At 36.7% G+C, this 15,292-nt stretch overlaps 1 protein-coding gene across 3 annotated transcripts in view; it reads left to right on the top strand.

The window, feature by feature from the left end:
- LOC120537655 (extracellular matrix protein 1-like) overlaps positions 1-15,292 on the top strand; it is a 77,896-nt gene that overhangs the window by 49,860 nt on the left and 12,744 nt on the right. For all 3 annotated transcript variants that reach the window (XM_039766763.1, XM_039766769.1, XM_039766754.1), the window contains exons 5-6: positions 3,996-4,279; positions 12,333-12,556. In XM_039766763.1, coding sequence (XP_039622697.1) covers positions 3,996-4,279; positions 12,333-12,556 — 508 coding nt within the window. The remainder of the gene's footprint in view (positions 1-3,995; positions 4,280-12,332; positions 12,557-15,292) is intronic.

Raw genomic sequence — 15,292 nt, forward strand, 5'->3', positions numbered from 1 at the left:
GTGAATGGTTATGTTCTCTTTGATGAAAACAACCTCTTGTCCAAACTTGCTTCATGGTTTGTGCTCTCTGCTTATACAGGTTGGCTTAGAAAAATGAGTAGCACACATTGCACTATTTATAAAAACTAGAATATATCTACAGTGTTATATTTCACTTTTACTCTGCACCCAGTGACCAATTTACATACTGCCTTCTATAATATAGTTTAAAGTAGACAATTGGCATTTTAAAAATATATGATTAATATAGTCTTTACATTGTGGTCATTTCATTAAGATATTTAATTTTACTATTTTACTAGCAGTATGATTGGAGTCTATATGGGACACAATGTGAACTGATAACAATAAATAAAAATATATCAACTAACTTAAATAACTGATAAACTGATTCTATTTTTGTATTTTTAATAAGATGTTTTTCTGTGCTTATTATATTTGATAACTTGATAAATTTATCAAACCACCATTCCTTCAAGTATTAACCACTTTCAAATATGTATCTCCTCATTTCAGAGTTTCATCTACACATTGCAAACTATGTAGCTTCTTGCTTAGGAAGTATATTTGGTACTGATGTGAATACATCTTCTTTTAGCATTTCTTTGTATGTATTTAGTATGTTTTTAATCGGGTGTCTTTTTAATATGTTTTAATTAGTTCCACTGGAGGATTGGGAACAGAGAGAGATGGTTTTTTTTTTACCTGAGAAATAAGAAAGTACTGGTTCCACCTAAGTTTCATAGCCAGAACTAGAGTTCATGGGATTGAACAAGAGAGCAGAAACTTTTCCTTGTACATGAATGCTGATTCACTTGTTTACATGGGTCATGCCCATGATTCATACTACTTTTTCACTATTTAGCTGTCATTCACAGTTTGTGCCTCTATTTTGTGTCATAGTTTTGATTAATGAAGCCAGTGTATCCTGGGTGCTCCTGATTTTTTTTTTTTCTCCATTTAATAATGTGCTGTGTCCGCATAGTAAAAGTCTAAGTCACATCAGCTAACAGAAACGCATTCAGTCACTCACTCTCTATGGTTAGTCTGTTGCTACTCTCTAATACATTTGGTAAGGATGGTTTCAGAACATTTTAAATTTGGAAATTAAATCTCTTGTTTTGCCCAGTAGTTGTGTTCATTTATTAAAATTTTCTTAATAGTTTTTTTCTCATATGTAAAATTTTAAGTAGATAAAACTAGTTTTGTACAGCATATCAAATCAAATGTAAAATGTCAAAAACTTTGCATTTATTATATTAAAAGAGGGGCGGCACGGTGGCGCAGTGGTAGCGCTGCGTGGAGTTTGCATGTTCTCCCCGTGTCTGCGTGGGTTTCCTCCGGGCGCTTCGGTTTCCTCCCACAATCCAAAGACATGCAGGTTAGGTGGATTTGCGATTCTAAATTGGCCCTAGTGTGTGGACGAGTTTGTGTGTGTCCTGCGGAGGGTTGGCACCCTGCCCAGGATTGGTTCCTGCCTTGTGCCCTGTGTTGGCTGGGATTGGCTCCAGCAGACCCCTGTGACCCTGTGTTCGGATTCAGCGGGTTAGGAAATGAATGAATGAATGGATGGATATTAAAAGAGAAGGTAAGAGTGAAATAGCGTTAAGGATTTCAAATACTGTAAAACCTCGATTATCGGTCAGAGGTCGGGACTGAGGCCGTGACAGATAACGGAACAGCTACTTTAAAAATGATATACAGTAAATTAGTTTAGCAAATAATCTTATTTTTTAAAAAAATATATATGAGGGACGTTCAAAAAGTTTTCACACTTTTATATTTTTGTTGGAAATGCTGAAGGCGGAAGGAGTAGTAAGTAATTGGGCATTAAAAAGTTGGTACGATGCCTGGAAAATCAAACAAAGGTGACTATGTAGAAAAGTGATATAATTTCTTTTTGAAATTCTTAATAAATAGAGTTTTAAAAAAAGTGCTTAAACTTTTTGCACATCCCTTGTATATGTTAACAAAATTAATAAATTTATGTAATATTGTAATGACCAGCATAATAAGCAAATACAAATTGGAGGTACTGGAGTTTTCTACGTTTTACTTGGAGTCTTCGTTCCGTAACAAGTGGTGCCCTCTCTTATACTCTGTTATCTGGGTTACAAAATATATCTCCAAAACAATAAAAGAAAGCTTTTCCTACCGATTTATCTCCTGCTACTCGCGTTCTATCCTTTTCTATACCAAAATCACTCCTGCTTATTGTCTCCTGACTCCCTACTCAAAACTTCCTTCCACCACACCTGCCTTTTTCTCCTACCGTCTTCTGTCAATCAGCTCCTAAGAGCCGTGCCCACCCCTCACAGAACAGAAGCCCTTCACCCAGTCATATTACTTACACAGCATTCTGCCTTTTCTGTTCCTGTACAACACGTCACAAGCTGCCTGCACGTCACAATATATTAACAAAACATAATATAACAGAATTTAAAAAGAAAATTTCAATGCAGAAGAACATTAAAATTAATACAGAATAACATTACCGTCAGTGGTTTAAATTTTCAACACGTTTTTGAAATTTTGTGGCATCACACTTTATATCGTTCACTGTTGTTCTTCCAACTCCGTAAATTGAAGCAATCCTTGAAGCTCATTTGCCATTTCATAAACATTTAATAATTAAAAATTTTTGTGACAATTACAACACCACATGTATATGTTTATTGGCCATAACAATGTACTGTACTGTATAGTAGTTTAATTATAACAAAAGTGAAAGCTATGAAACACTATTAAAGCTGAGCGTATGTAACTGACATTGATTTCAATATGAGGCATGACATGTGGTGCTGGGTAAGAACACTACACACTAGCAAAAGGGAGAGTTGTTCCAATAAAATACAATACAATTCACTTTTTATAGCCCAAAATCACACAAGTGCCACAATGGGCTTTTACAGGCCCTGTCTTTTGATAGCCGTAAAGCCTTGATTCTCTAAGAAGACAAGGAAAAACTCCCAAAAAAAACCCCTAGTAGGGGAAAAATGGAAGAAACCTTGGGAAAGGCAGTTCAAAGAGAGACCCCTTTCCAGGTAGCTTGGGCATGCAGTGGGTGTCAAAAAGAAGGGGGTCAATACAATACAATACACACAACAAAACACAAGTAATTGTCAATAAAGTATAATAGTAAAATAAAAATATTACAGGTACAGAGCATAATTTAACAGTAGATGATATCACATAATATGATTTGGATTTGTTTAGAGTCCTGGGGACATCAAGCTGCTCCCCCCAATTGGCCATTCCACAGCTGAGCTAGCGCTGGGCCAGCCATTCCAATGAAAGGACCTCTCTAACCGACGATTCCGGTGATACTCCAGCAGAGATGACTTTACCTTAGGCAGGCAAAACAACTTGTAGCGTTTAACATTTATCTTGTGTCTACATGGGTTTCACCCATAGTCAAAGATATAGATACTGAGTTTTATTAGTGATTCAAAACTGGCCTTGTGTTAGTGAGATTGAATGCATACATGGCAGGTATGTTATTTAGGGTTGGTTCCTGCCTGGCAACTGATGCTAGTGGAATAGCTCTGCTTTTGCCCTTTGCAACCTTGGACTTGGATTATTAAGTGTATTTGATATAATTAAATGAACTGACAGTTTATTTAATTAAGCTGGAATAACATTTCTACACTGTACTCCATACGTGTGGCAGTATTGATATTTTTGCATTGTACGGTAGCGTATAATGGGAGGCAAATTGGTTAGTGTTGCTGCCTGACAGTTCCAGGCTAAAATCACAACTCAAACACTATCCAGTCTTCTGTGTCTGAATAAATCCAGTATTACAGAAGTCTTCTGTTGTCCACTAACAAAGTAAATAAAGTGATCTACAATTATAGGCTTACCACTCTACATTCCCACCCTATCATAACGTGTAGTACAATTCATATTAGATGTAACAATATAAAATATCCTTAAATATACAAGTATCTTCTTATATGTCAAGTATAATTTTAATATCACCATTTTGTTTCTAGCTGTGACAACTGACAATCCGAATCCTCCAGCATTGCCAAGGGCAAATGGCTCGCCTCTCCGGCCTGATGTTCCAGAAATCGGTTTCCCTCCTGGTCGACCAACTGTGGAGAATATGGGGAATATCTGCCAATACCGAGATCATCGTCCAACATATCCACCTGAAAGTTTACCCAGGACAGGTTTCAGTCATATTTCTAGACAAGGAACTACTATTAACCGTTTGGAGGCTGCTTTTAAACAGTGTTGCCTGACAAATGACCCTCTGTGCTGTGCACATCAAATGGTAATCAGTGCCTTTTCTGGAAATTAAATCCTAAAACATATATTCTTGAGTGTTTCCCAACTGTACTTTTTTAAAACTATAAATCATGTACTTTAGGAAACTGGCGGAAGGAGATTTACTTTCCTTATATGAAGACAGTGCCTTCCTTGTAAGCTGCCAAATAATAGTTTATCATTATAAATTTCTATTTCAAGATGTACATGAAACCTTCTACAGTAGAAGACAGTATGGTTTCTGATTTGGTAGTCATCAAGTGTATATATTAGGCAATAACTTAATGGTGTTATGATTAATATGATACTATATAGCCTCTGAAGGTTGATTCTACAGGCTCTGCGTATTTTCAGTGAAGTTAATTGTAAATTACAAAGTGAAATGAGTGTTTTACAGAACCCTGTTTATCCTCTACTTTTTGTCATAAAATTCAAATGCAATAGAAGAATTTACAATAACATTCTCATTGTGATATTCAAGCATGGTGGATTTATAAATACACGATTCTATATATTGTGTGCAAATAAAATGTTATACTGTACATATGAAAAGTATTGAACCACTTGGAAGTTTTCAGATTTTGTTATACAAAAATTTAATCACAGTAGGTTCAACTTGACATTTTGAGATTAGAAACTAGAAAAAGACACTTTGATGTTAAAGTGAAAACAGTCCTCAGCCACTCCAGGACATTAACATTTGTTTTTTAAGCAATCCCTCTGTAGCTTTGGTTTTATACTTGGGTTTGTTGGCTGGAAAGATTAAATCTTCTCTCCAAGTACAGGTTTCTTGTAGAGTGTGCCAGGTTTTTATCTGGGATTTCCCTGTATTTTGCTGCACTCCTTTTATCCTCTACACTCACAAACGTTTCAGGGCCTACTTCAGACAACTATCCCTACAACTTGATGCTGCCACCACCATACTTCACAGTGGGGATGATGTGTTTTTAATAATGTGCAGTGCTTACACCAAACATAGCATTTAGTCTGATGGCTGAAAAGCTCCATTTTAGTCTCATTAGACAATAGAACCCTTTTCCAGCTGACTTATTAGTCTCACATGTGCCTTCTGGCAAACTCTAGCTGAGATGTGTGCGTGTGTGTATTTTTGTGTTATTTTTTTGTGTGTGTGTTTTTTTTAATTAAATAAAAGCAGTTGTTTTCTGTTTGCCAGTATCCCGTACAGGTGCAACTATTGAAGCATCCAAGCAACAGTTGTTGTATTCCCAGTCTCAGCAGTCCCATCTACTGTAGCTTGTAAGTCCTCACTAGTCTTGCATGTTCACTCAGTTTTTGTGAACATCATACTCTTGGCAGATTTACAGCTGTGTCATACTCTTTCCATTTTAAATGATTAAACTGGACTCCAAGGATATTCAGTGATGTAGATATTTTCTTGTATCCATACCCTTACGTTTCAGTCACCTTTTCACAAAGTTGCAAGGATTAATTTAAATCCAATGTGATTTTAATTTTGTATAACAACAAAATGTGTAATTGTCTAAGGGGGTGAATTCTTTTTATAGGCATTGTATGTTCATTCAAGAGGTTTTGGAATTTGCCAAACCTTTTTCTTATCCAATTCTGGGTTTGAGGTGGAGCCAGTATTTATGCTCATTGTATTAGCCAAAACGCCAGTGAGTTTCAGCAGTGGGGCATTCCATTGCAGAGCGCTGTTGCACTAGCACCCACATTCATTTAGACAGGGCCAGTTTAGAGTTGCCAGTCAACACAACACGTGTTTATTATTTGGAATGAAGAATAGAGTACCTGAAGAAACAACTTGTGCAATCATTTGGTGAATGTACAAACACTGCACAGATAATGAGGCAGATGTACGAATATTCCTTTGGTGTGCTTCTTTCTTAAAATGTGGTAATTTTGATTAGGCTGGAACAATATATCTTTTTACTAGTTGAGGCCTGTTCAGTGAGTCATTTTGTTTTGACTTGTTATGCAAACATTTTTATTACCATATGCTTCACAAATGAGATTAATCAAAGCCAAAATTCCTACTCTCTCAACAAGGGGAAGAACCTATAAGGCGGGCATTGAAGGAATTGGAATTTTTGGAATTTGGATGTTCTTCTTGTTTCTTAGTGGTATATGGTGCCTTATACAGGGCTGGTTCTTGTACTGCACAGTTCTATTTATAAAAGTCTCCATTTACCTATTAGAAAAGCTAGTAAAAAGGAATTGGCTAGAATGATTAAACTGACTATTGGAGCATTTGATATAAGATTGTTTACTTTTCCTTTGTATTAACATATATTAAGACATTTGAAATTGCTTTATACATTTGTATTATTTCTGAAAACTGTTGTAAGCCTCCCTTTAAGTCCTAACTAGAATTTCAAAAATTAACCAAACTTATGATGCTTTGCAAGCAGTGTTTTTGAAATGATCCATTGCAGACACATGGTTTGAGCACTGACACTTAAATTCACTTTCATGGTCAGGGTTTAGCTACTTAAATTAAAAATGTGACGTTACAATGACTATCAGCACTTAAAGAAACTAAATAAAAATGAAACCAATAGTTTGTAACATTCAACCATTTGAATATATCAAGTATCCACTATATGTGCAGTTACTGAATCTAGCAGTATGAAGTGTATTACTCAGATGATGTTATATGCTCTGATGGCAAGCTGAAAGCATATTCGGTACACATACAAGTAACAGTAATCCCTCCTCGATTGCGGGGGTTGCATTCCAGAACCCGCTGCGATAGATGAAAATCCGCGAAGTAGAAACCATATGTTTTGTGTAGTTATTTTTATATATTTTAAGCCCTTATAAACTCTCCCACACTGTTAACATTATTAGAGCCCTCTAGACATGAAATAACACCCTTTAGTCAAAAGTTTAAACTGTGCTCCATGACAAGACAGAGAGGACAGTTCTTTCTCACAATTAAAAGAATGCAAATAGATCTTCTTCTCTTCAGGAGCAGAGAATTTCAGAGAGAGAGAGCGCAAAAGAAAAGCAAACAATCAAAAAATCAATACGTGTGCTTTTAAGTTTGCCGCTGCATTTTTTAGAGGAGCGTCAGTATCTTCTAAGGCCCCTCTGCTCACATCTCCTCCGTCAGGCGCAGAGAATGTCAGAGAGAGAGAGAGCGAGATTAAAGCAAACCATCAAAAAATCAAAAAGTGTGCTTTTGGAAGCACAGAGATAAAGCGGCATTTCTTAAAGGTGCGTCCGTATCCACTAGGCAAACAGCACCTCTGCTCACAACACAAAAAGTCAGTCAGGCGCAGAGAATGTCGGAGAGGGTGAGATAGAGGCAGAGACAAGCAAACAATCAAGCTCCGCGCGGAATGCATATCTTATAGCATTGAGGAGTTTTAGTTAATATGTAATACATGCTCTGATTGGGTAGTTTCTAAGCCATCCGCCAATAGCGTCCCTTGTATGAAATCAACAGGGCAAACAAACTGAGGAAGCGTGTAGCATAAATTAACAGACCCATTGTCCGCAGAAATCCGCGAATCAGCGAAAAATCCGTGATATATATTTAGATGTGCTTACATTTAAAATCCGCGATAGAGTGAAGCCCAAAAGATAAGTAGGATTACTCTATAGTATATATATATATATATATATATATATATATATATATATATATATATATATATATATATATATATATATATATATATATATATATATATATATATATATATACAGTATATATTGCTCAAAAGAATTAAAGGAACACTTTTTAATCAGAGTATAGCATAAAGTCAATGAAACTTATGGGATATTAATCTGGTCAGTTAAGTAGCAGAGGGGGTTGTTAATCAGTTTCAGTTTCAGCTGCTGTGGTGTTAATGAAATTAACTACAGATGCACTAGAGGGGCAACAATGAGATGACCCCCAAAACAGGAATGGTTTAACAGGTGGAGGCCACTGACATTTTTCCCTCCTCATCTTTTCTGACTGTTTCTTCACTAGTTTTGCATTTGGCTACAGTCAGTGTCACTACTGGTAGCATGAGGCGATACCTGGACCCTACAGAGGTTGCACAGGTAGTCCAACTTCTCCAGGATGGCACATCAATACGTGTCATTGCCAGAAGGTTTGCTGTGTCTCCCTGCACAGTCTCAAGGGCATGGAGGAGATTCTAGGAGACAAGCAGTTACTCTAGGAGAGCTGGAGAGGGTCATAGAAGGTCCATAACCCATCAGCAGGACCAGTATCTGCTCCTTTGGGCAAGGAGGAACAGGAGCCCTACAAAATGACCTCCAGCAGGCCACTGGTGTGAATGTCTCTGACCAAACAACCAGAAAGACTTCATGAGGGTGACCCAAGGGCCCCATGTCCTCTAATGGGCCCTGAGCTCACTGCCCAGCAGCATGCAGCTCAATTGGCATTCGCCATAGAATACCAGAATTGGCAGATGCACCACTGGTGCCCTGTGCTTTTTACAGATGAGAGCAGGTTCACCCTGAGCACGTGACAGAAGTGAAAGGGTCTGGAGAAGCCATGGAGAACATTATGCTGCCTGTAACATCATTCAGCATGAGCAGTTTGGTGGTGGGTTAATGATTGTCTGGGAGGCATATCCATGGAGGGTCACACAGACCGCTACAGGCTTGACAAAGGCACCTTGGCTGCCATTAGGTATCAGGATGAAATCCTTGGACCCATTGTCAGACCCTATGCTGGTACAGTGGCTCCTGGTGCACGACAATTCCTGGCCTCATGTGGTGAGAGTATGCAGGCAGTTCCTGGAGGATGAAGGAATTGATACCATTGACTGGCCACCACACTTTCCTGACCTAAATCCAATAGAACACCTCTGGGACATTATGATTTGGTCCATCCAATGCCACCAGGTTGCACCTCAGACTGTCCAGGAGCTCAGTGATGCCCTGGTCCAGATCTGGGAGGAGATCCCCCATAACACCATCTGTCATCTCATTAGAAGCATGCACCGATGTTGTCAGGCATGTATACAAGAACACAGGGGCCATACAAAGTGCTGCGTACAATTTTGAGTTGCTGCAATTAAATTTTGGCAAAATGGACTAGCCTACCACATAATTTTTTCACTCTGATTTTTGGGGCGTCTTTGAATTCAGGGCTCTGTAGGTTGATCATTTTCATTTCCATCAAGCGATGTGGCATCCTTTCGTTCCTAACACATTACCCAGTCTATATCAGTATAGATATCCAGGAGGATTTCTTTTCCCATTGAGATCTGATGTGTTTTCAAAGTGTTCCTTTAATTTTTTGAGCAGTATATATATATATATATATATATATATATATATATATATATATATATATATATATATATATATATATATATATATATAAAAATCTGTCACTTTGCGCCATCCCCCACTATAACCCATCATCTATGGGTTTTATCTTATCTTTTATTTTTGCGCCGGCTCGGCTGCCCGATATTGTCTTCTTACCTCAGGTAAATAAGGAACCACACCGGCATAAGCATTTCTTCTCAGTGCTTTAAGCTGACTACTTGAATAGGCGAGTCTCGGAGTGTAAAAATCCATGTCAAGGAGTAAAAACAGTAAAAAGTGTCTAGGGAGCGATTCCACATAAAGAAAGTGGTAGAAGTGATCAGTGAAATAGAGAAATAAAGAAAAAAAAATAGATAAAAAGGTAAAAAGATAGTCATACACGGAGCTGCTGGAAAGGCTGCCACTCGGATGCGGCACCGGAAATGTATATCATATATATATATATTAAGGTCCCCTAAGACCAAAAACATCGATATCTCAATGAAGGGTGTGTGTCTGTGTGTCACATTTTTCGAGAATAGTCTAGAGCTAAAACGGCTGGACAGAAAAATACCAAACTCAAAACTTAAGCCTGTTATGAAATGACAACGTGCTGATTAGTTTTTGAGACAAATTGTGCAAGAGAAAGAGGCACTCTAGAGCAGGCATGTCAAACTCACTACCATTGGTGGGCCGCTTCGACTACCATACGTGCGTCAGCGGGCCGCACTGTGACAAATACTATTATACTATTACACAAGTTACTGTAGCTTTCTTTCCAATACTGAAAACTTAAAAAAAAATGTAACACTTAAAGTTTAAAGAAAAGCAATTTATTTCCATACACTCTCCGTACAACAGCGTACAATTGGAGTCTTAGCCTCTTAGCTAGGTCCTTATATTATTTTATTTTATTTATTATATTCATTGTTTATATAGGAGTCTTGCAGTGTGAGATCTATTTCTTTTGTCCCGACACTTGGCATTTCTTTTTAGTAACCAGCTTGTCAATATCAGGCTTGAAATCTTGTTCAGCTGCACCATTTCTGAGGGATGAAAGGTGCTCGACAGTAAATCGTGAGCGATGTGGGGTTTTGGTAGCTTTCATTAACAAAAACAATTGCTCACAAAGGTAAGTGCTTCCGAACATAGACAGTACTGTCAATGCAAACTTACGGATCTGCACATACGAGGGTGGTAGGTAAGCATACAAGCCTGGCACACCAACTTTGTTGTATTTTGCCTTCAGAGTAGAATCTGACTGCAGTTCAATCAATTCCATTTGGATATTCTCAGGCGCATTCTCAACGTTGTAAGAGAACAGCGTAAAGTCCTGTTCGTGTGAACTGAAATCATGAAAACGCTCACTGAATTCATTGCTCAGTAATTCAAGTTAGAAAACAAATCCTCCAAAAATCAAATTTTACTTTACTAAGTTTACTTCAAAGTTTATATTGTAAAATAAGGCAATATGCAAAAAGCCAACTGGCCTACACTAATTTTTACTCAGAATCACAAAAATATGTTAATAAACAACTCCCCAACTTCTCACGTCCACTTCAGATCTTCAGCTGTAGTCTGCACTAACTGTTTGTTACAATACTAACACAAAGTTACAGAAAACTAGAGCAAAAATGCGCGCTATTACTACTCGTGATGGTCAGTTCTGCTCAGTGGCCAGTCTCAGCATCCCAGCCAGTAGTGTAGCCTAGCAGGGGCGGCTCTAGGCTCGTGGCGGCCCTGGGCAGAGAAAGAATCGGTGGCCCCTTCCGACTCTTGCAACATTAGTAAATACAGCGTACTAATTAACAAGAAATACAATGTTTTTTGGCCACATTGCCGTCAGCTGTATCGTTATTTTCTCTTTCTGTTTTATATTCAGTATATATTGGCATGGCAGCCCTGTGCAGGTGCACAGTTTGCACATGCCTAAGGCCGCGCCCGCTGCTGCACTTCAGTTGTGACGTTGCGGCTCGTTCACTTTGGTCAAGGCTCGTGGCTATACTAGTAGATGACGTTCCCAGTACTGTAATGCCATGGGAAAACGCGCTTTTGTCAGAAGGCAGAAGTAAGAAAAGTCAATAAGTAACACCGAAGATGCAGAATGATTCAGTCACAAACGATAGTAATCATTTTGTACAAGTTCAGTGCTAACTAGGATCTGTCATGTGGGCCGCATTGATTTCTGTTGCGGGCCGCGTGTTTGACATGCCTGCTGTAGAGAAACCCTTCGATGGGATTGTGGGGGAGCCACAGTTTATCCCAACAGCAGAAAGTGAGAGTTTCTAGAACATTACCCTACGGTTTTGCTATGGCCTTGGCCATAAGTGCAAATGGCCTCACCTCGTCAGCCATAAAGCTGCATATGACTGTGTTTTGTAAATGATTGAAGACATTCATTTTTCAAGTAGTCTGCTTGAAAGCAGCTCTAAAATGACAGTCAACTAATAAAAGTCAAATATGTTGAAATTATTAAACTTCTTCATAAATTGCAAGAAAATCAGTAAAGCATTTTTGGTTTAATGCTAATTCAGATCAGCTGTAGATAAACAGTTGATCTGTTTTACTAGGCAAATAATGACATAAAACATTATATGGGTATTGAATTGTGGGGTTGAAATGATAGGTGGGTGCTGCATATTGAACAAAGTCACAGTCCAGAGTTTTTTGATTAGACCCTCTATAGTAATCCGTTATGTTTTTGCACATTTTTATAGTATCATCAGCCTTTTAGTTTTTGTGTTTTTTGTGGGTTTTTTTTTTCTCCTGACATTTTCACTATTTTTAATGATTCTTTTGGTTAGTGGAAGAATTCTCTGAATGAGTACTGTACACTAGAAAGTACAATCAAAACCCGCCAGCCTCTTTGCTGTCTGCAAAAGGAGAAGCAAAGATGGGAGTGTTTTGAGAAGGCTGCAGAGAACCCCAGCTATAAGCCAAAGAATAATGGGATACAAAAATCAAGAAAAAGCAGAAAGATCACCAGCATTCCTGAAGTATTTTCTTGGGATCCCAGTGAGTGTGACAGGTAAGGTTCATATTTCTATCGTGGAAAACCTGGCCTATTGCATGGAAAAGTATATTTAATATCTATATATAAACTTAAGTAATTTTTAAAAATGCTACCACTTCTTGATACACGTATAAAAATGTGATTCCCCTTCCTTTAATATTAGGTGAGGGGAGAGGATTTCATTTTTAGCATGAAATTTGTTTGTAAATCAACTGTAATTGTACAAATGGTCTTGGTCAACATGTTTTCATATTTTCTGAATTTTCTGTAAAATGTTGGATTGGGACCATTGTAACCATTTGGAAGAAATGCTTTCTGTGTGTTGAACAGGCTAGAAATACCATTTTTCTGTTAGGTTCTTTGATCATGTTATATTAGAAGTATGTACCACTGAAGCTCAGTGTTTGATTGTTTTTGTTATGGTTTGTGTGTGCGTGTATGATATGATGAAAGTTACTTTGACAAAACTAATGTTAAAATCCTTAATGTTGCAAAAGATCTGTGTAATTTTTCTATATCAAATAAATCTACAAGAGTAATCCACAACTTTAGTAAGTGATAAAGTGAAATATTTATTATTGTAACAGCAGCCCTTAGTGTATATAAAAGTATAATACATTTACATGCTGTATTTACAATAATAATTTTAGGATGCAGACAAATAATCATTTAGATGAGGCCTTATACTGCCAATTCATTAGCCCTTTCACTTGCTTTACTGTTAGTGAATATCATAGACGACTGCTTTGCTCATTTAATATGGTTTTAGTCCAAACACATGGAATTGAAAAACCTATATAGTAAACAATTCCTTGATGTTTTTGTAAGCTATACACAAACTGTTGCAATGTTTTTCCCTAAATAGGTATTATTTATCAGACCTTATGTATTAAAGATATATATTTTATTTGTGCAAACATTTGACGATAATTTTTTTTGTTTGCAGCAACGTTTTTCATTTCAACTGAATTTATTCTTATTATACACACTTACATAATGTTGAAAAAACACAAACTTCATGGAATATACAAAAATATAAATATTTATATTAAAATAAACTCTGAATGATTTTAACTCCTAATACCAATTGTCTTAGCTCAGCTGCATTAATCAAGCTAGTTATTAAATTACCTAAACATTGTTATTTACTGTTTCAAATAGTGTTTTAATTGTTTTAATTAAAATAAAGGTTTGAAATATTTGTATCCGATTAAAGAGAAATTGTATTTATATTCTTCCATTGAAGCATATTCAGGTCCTGGTGTCTCCCAGACTTCCAAATGCTGAACAGCAAGCTTACCTCCTTACAACAAACAACTACAACCTTTACAAATCAATAGCTTTTACACTCCTCTAAATATATCCGTATTCTCTGCAAGAATTAAGAGTGATATGCTTATGTTATTGAGAGAAGTTATGCTGCAAACATTTATGTAAAATTAGAGAACATCGGCACATAATAGGAAGTTATTAATCATTATAAACTTGCATTCACAACTGTAGTTAACTATCAGGGGTTTATGTGCAGCTACTTTATGTCTAAAAATCCATATGCAAATCTTTTTTTGCAGGTTTTATATTTGCTGATCTAGCTGTAATTTTTGAACACATACAAATGCTAATTTAGCTCTTTCCACTTATCTATAGGAGTACAGACATTTCCTGTTCCTCTTTCATACCATATTTTCTCCACTTTCTTTCCCCCATTTCATGTACAGAATGTTAATATGTAGTGTTTAACCTGTTAAACATTGTAGTTTAATTATTTCACCATTATCTTAAAAGAAAATAGTTAATCATCAACAGCATAAACTAACCTGACTTGCTGTTAGAAACCATCTTCCTTAATGTAGGTTAATACTTTTGGTTTCTACATTTGTCACATAATTGCTTCCTGTGAAAGCTGGCTTGCTCATCTATGGCATGTTGTGGCAAAAGTTATGAGCAAGAATGGCCTTATGTGCACCTTACAAGAGTTAATGATATTATTTTATCGTCAGTACATGCTGTTTCATCTCTCTGATGGTGGAGAATTAATTTCTGTCCTCCATATCTTTTGCCATAGTACAAATTTACTTACTAGCTGTGTGACATTTTCTAAGTCGGTGGACCTCCGTTATTGTGCCATTGGTTATTCAGATGTTTGGATGTATCAGAAGTACTATGTAACGAAGCACTTTTCTGTGTACGTTATTTGTGTTTTTTTAAAACCAGGGGCCGATATTTGTTCACTTGAACTGCTTACTGTTTAACATGCAGCATACAGTCCTTGATTCATTCAAAGCTAAACATCTCGATCTCTATTAGCATCAAAGCCTAAAATTGGTAGTCTACAGTACACAGTGGATCTGAATAAATTTCTTCCAGCAAAAAAACAAAAATCACTAATTACTTTTATTCATCCAAAAGCACATCCTGTTTCTTATGTCATTATGAAAAACATCAGCTGTAACGAAAATTGTTCTTCATTCTGTTCAGTTGTGGCTTGGCTCCATTGGTTAATTTGCACGTTTTTGTTTTTTTTTTATATGTATATACTGTATTTTCTCTTTTTTTTTTTTTTTACTTCTAAATGATGATATGCAGGTAGTCAACAGTGTTGGCTTTTTCAAAAACACAAGGCTATGCAAAAAAAAATGTAGCGTAATGTGGCAAAATGTAGGAAAAAAGTGAAATAGAATATTGCGCTTGTTAGAGCATTATTAATGCCAAATGTCTGCAAATTAAAAAACACATTTCAGCTAATTTTCA

Source organism: Polypterus senegalus, chromosome 1 (genome assembly GCF_016835505.1).
Source record: "Polypterus senegalus isolate Bchr_013 chromosome 1, ASM1683550v1, whole genome shotgun sequence".
NCBI lineage: Eukaryota > Metazoa > Chordata > Cladistia > Polypteriformes > Polypteridae > Polypterus > Polypterus senegalus.